This window comes from Parus major, chromosome 23 (assembly GCF_001522545.3).
Source record: "Parus major isolate Abel chromosome 23, Parus_major1.1, whole genome shotgun sequence".
NCBI lineage: Eukaryota > Metazoa > Chordata > Aves > Passeriformes > Paridae > Parus > Parus major.
The window spans coordinates 5,831,862-5,834,668 of record NC_031791.1 but is presented as its reverse complement, the minus strand read 5'-3'; the positions used below and the strand labels follow the sequence as shown (position 1 = coordinate 5,834,668).

General features: G+C 55.1%; 1 protein-coding gene across 1 annotated transcript in view; it reads right to left on the bottom strand.

The window, feature by feature from the left end:
• Positions 1-2,807, bottom strand: part of LOC107214062 (pumilio homolog 1-like) — an 11,520-nt gene that overhangs the window by 5,977 nt on the left and 2,736 nt on the right. Inside the window, exon 3 of the mRNA XM_015649069.1 lies at positions 736-893. Coding sequence (XP_015504555.1) covers positions 736-893 — 158 coding nt within the window. The remainder of the gene's footprint in view (positions 1-735; positions 894-2,807) is intronic.

Here is a 2,807-nt window from a genome sequence, read left to right as displayed (position 1 = left end):
CACTGGCACTGCCCTCCCACCCTGGGGACAGGATCAGCCCCGTGGCCAAGGGGGGCACTGGCACAGCCAGACCTGTTCTGTGCCTGCCTGGCCCAGCCCAAAGGGGCTGCAGGCAGCAGGGTGACCCTGCCAGGCCACCAGCCCTGCCCAGGGCAACGCTCCAGGAGGGCTGGGCCAACACTCCCAGGGATGCACAGGCTGGGATTGCTGGGCTGGGTCCCCGTGGGTCCCTTCCAGCTCAGGACATTCTGGGATTCTGATTCCCAGTGACTGGGCAGAAGCACCAGGAGCAGCTGGTGAAGGACCAGACCACACCAGGGACACAACCCCTCTCCAGCAGCTGCTGTTACTGCACAAGTCTCTCCCTGTTCCCAAATCAGGAGCACTGAGAGCTCAGCACAGCACCCTGGACAAGTTTTGCTGGACCTGCACCTCGCTGAATCCCAGAGGGGTTTGGGCTGGAAGGGACCTCAGGGCTCAGCTCATCCCAACCCCTTCCACTTTCCATGGGAAATTCACACCTCCTGCACACACATTCTGCTCCCCAAAGTGGGATCAATCTGAGTCCCACCCTCAGTCACCCCAGCAGGAAAAGATCCAGCAGCTTGTGGGGAGGAGATGGTGCCAGTGCTGAGTTATCCATGATTTTAACCTCAGGGCAGGGATTTCCAGGCTTATCCAACACCTCAGGCCTGCAGGAACCCCAGGAAAACCTGCAGGGGAGGGCAGACTCACCTCAAAGAACTTCTGGATGACATAATTGCCGAAGACATCCACCATGAGCTGATAGGCTGCCTGCAGGATCTCGTTGAACACCAGCTGACGCTCTGCCGGGGTGGCACGCTCCAGTTTCAGCTGGATAAACCTGAAAAGCAGCCCTGGAGTGATGCCAGGTCATTCACCCCCTCCCAAAGCCTCACCCAGTGCTCCACAAACCACCACCAATCTCGTTGTGCTGGGCAGATGAAGCACTTCCATTAAGCTCAGAGTCCTGATACAAGTTCAATATCCAAATTTAAGACATTTGACTGATGATTCTTGCAGATCTGTGCAAACACAGATGTTTTATCCAGCCATCCCATCGGGGTGGCCACACGCTGCAATCTTCATCTCAAGAGAAGCAAATCTCAATGGACAACACAGCAAATCTTGGATTTTAAATTGAATGAAGCTGTGCCAGGGGGGTGAGTGAGCAAAGCACAGAGCAGGGAAGCTCCTCTTGGAGGGGAACTGCTGGAGCAGCCTGGGCAGCGCTCTCAGGGTGGGGCTGTTGGGGTGTCTGGGCAGGAATTGGAATCCTTGGGGATTCCAGGTGTGACACTGGATTGACTTTTCCTGCTCGTTCCCTGGTCTGCCTCAGCTCTGGGAAGTGACACAAAATACAAGTGTGAAACTCAACTGTGAAACTCAACTGTGAAACTCAACCACAAAATGCAACTGCAAAAAACACCCAGCTGCAAAAAACACCCAGCTGCAAAAACCAGAGCTGCAAAAATCCACAGCTGCAAGAAAACAGCTGCAAAAACCACAGCTGCACAAACCACAGCTGCAAAAAAAAAAGAGCTGCAAAAACCAGAGCTGCGAAAAATCCACAGCTGCAAGAAAACACCTGCAAAAACACAGCTGCACAACACACAGCTGCAGAGAACAGAGGTGCAGGAAGTAGAGGTGCAGGAAGCAGAGCTGCAGAGAACAGTACTGCAGGAAGCAGAAGTGCAGCAGAAAGCAGAACTGCAGGAAGCAGAAGTGCAGAGAACAGAACTGCAGGAAGCAGAACTGAAGGAAGCAGAGCTGCAGCAGGAAGCAGAGGTGCAGGAAGCAGAACTGCAGAGAACAGTACTGCAGAAAGCAGAACTGCAGCAGAAAGCAGAACTGCAGGAAGCAGAACTGCAGGAAGCAGAAGTGCAGAGAACAGAGGTGCAGAGAACAGAACTGCAGCAGGAAGCAGAGCTGCAGCAGGAAGCAGAAGTGCAGGAAGCAGAACTGCAGAGAACAGAACTGCAGCAGAAAGCAGAACTGCAGCAGAAAGCAGAACTGCAGCAGGAAGCAGAAGTGCAGGAAGCAGAGGTGCAGGAAGCACAGCTGCAGGAAGCAGAGGTGCAGCAGGAAGCAGAACTGCAGCAAGCAGAACTGCAAGAAGCACAGCTGCAGGAAGCAGAGGTGCAGGAAGCAGAGGTGCAGGAAGCAGAGCTGCAGAGAACAGAAGTGCAGGAAGCAGAAGTGCAGGAAGCAGAGGTGCAGAGAACAGAGCTGCCTGCAGCAGGAAGCAGAGCAGCAGGAAGCAGAGGTGCAGGAAGCAGAGCTGCAGAGAACAGAAGTGCAGCAGGAAGCAGAGCTGCAGGAAGCAGAGCTGCAGGAAGCAGAGCCGCAGAGAACAGAACTGCAGCAGGAAGCAGAGCTGCAGGAAGCAGAGCTGCAGCAGGAAGCAGAGCAGCAGGAAGCAGAGCAGCAGGAAGCAGAGCTGCAGGAAGCAGAGCAGCAGAGAACAGAAGTGCAGCAGGAAGCAGAGCTGCAGGAAGCAGAGCAGCAGGAAGCAGAGGTGCAGAGAACAGAGCTGCAGCAGGAAGCAGAGCAGCAGGAAGCAGAGCTGCAGAAGGAAGCAGAGCAGCAGGAAGCAGAGCAGCAGGAAGCAGAGCAGCAGGAAGCAGAGCAGCAGGAAGCAGAGCAGCAGGAAGCAGAGCAGCAGGAAGCAGAGCTGCAGAGAACAGAGCTGCAGCAGGAAGCAGAGCTGCAGGAAGCAGAGCAGCAGGAAGCAGAGCTGTAGCAGGAAGCAGAGGTGCAGGAAGCAGAGCAGCAGGAAGCAGAGC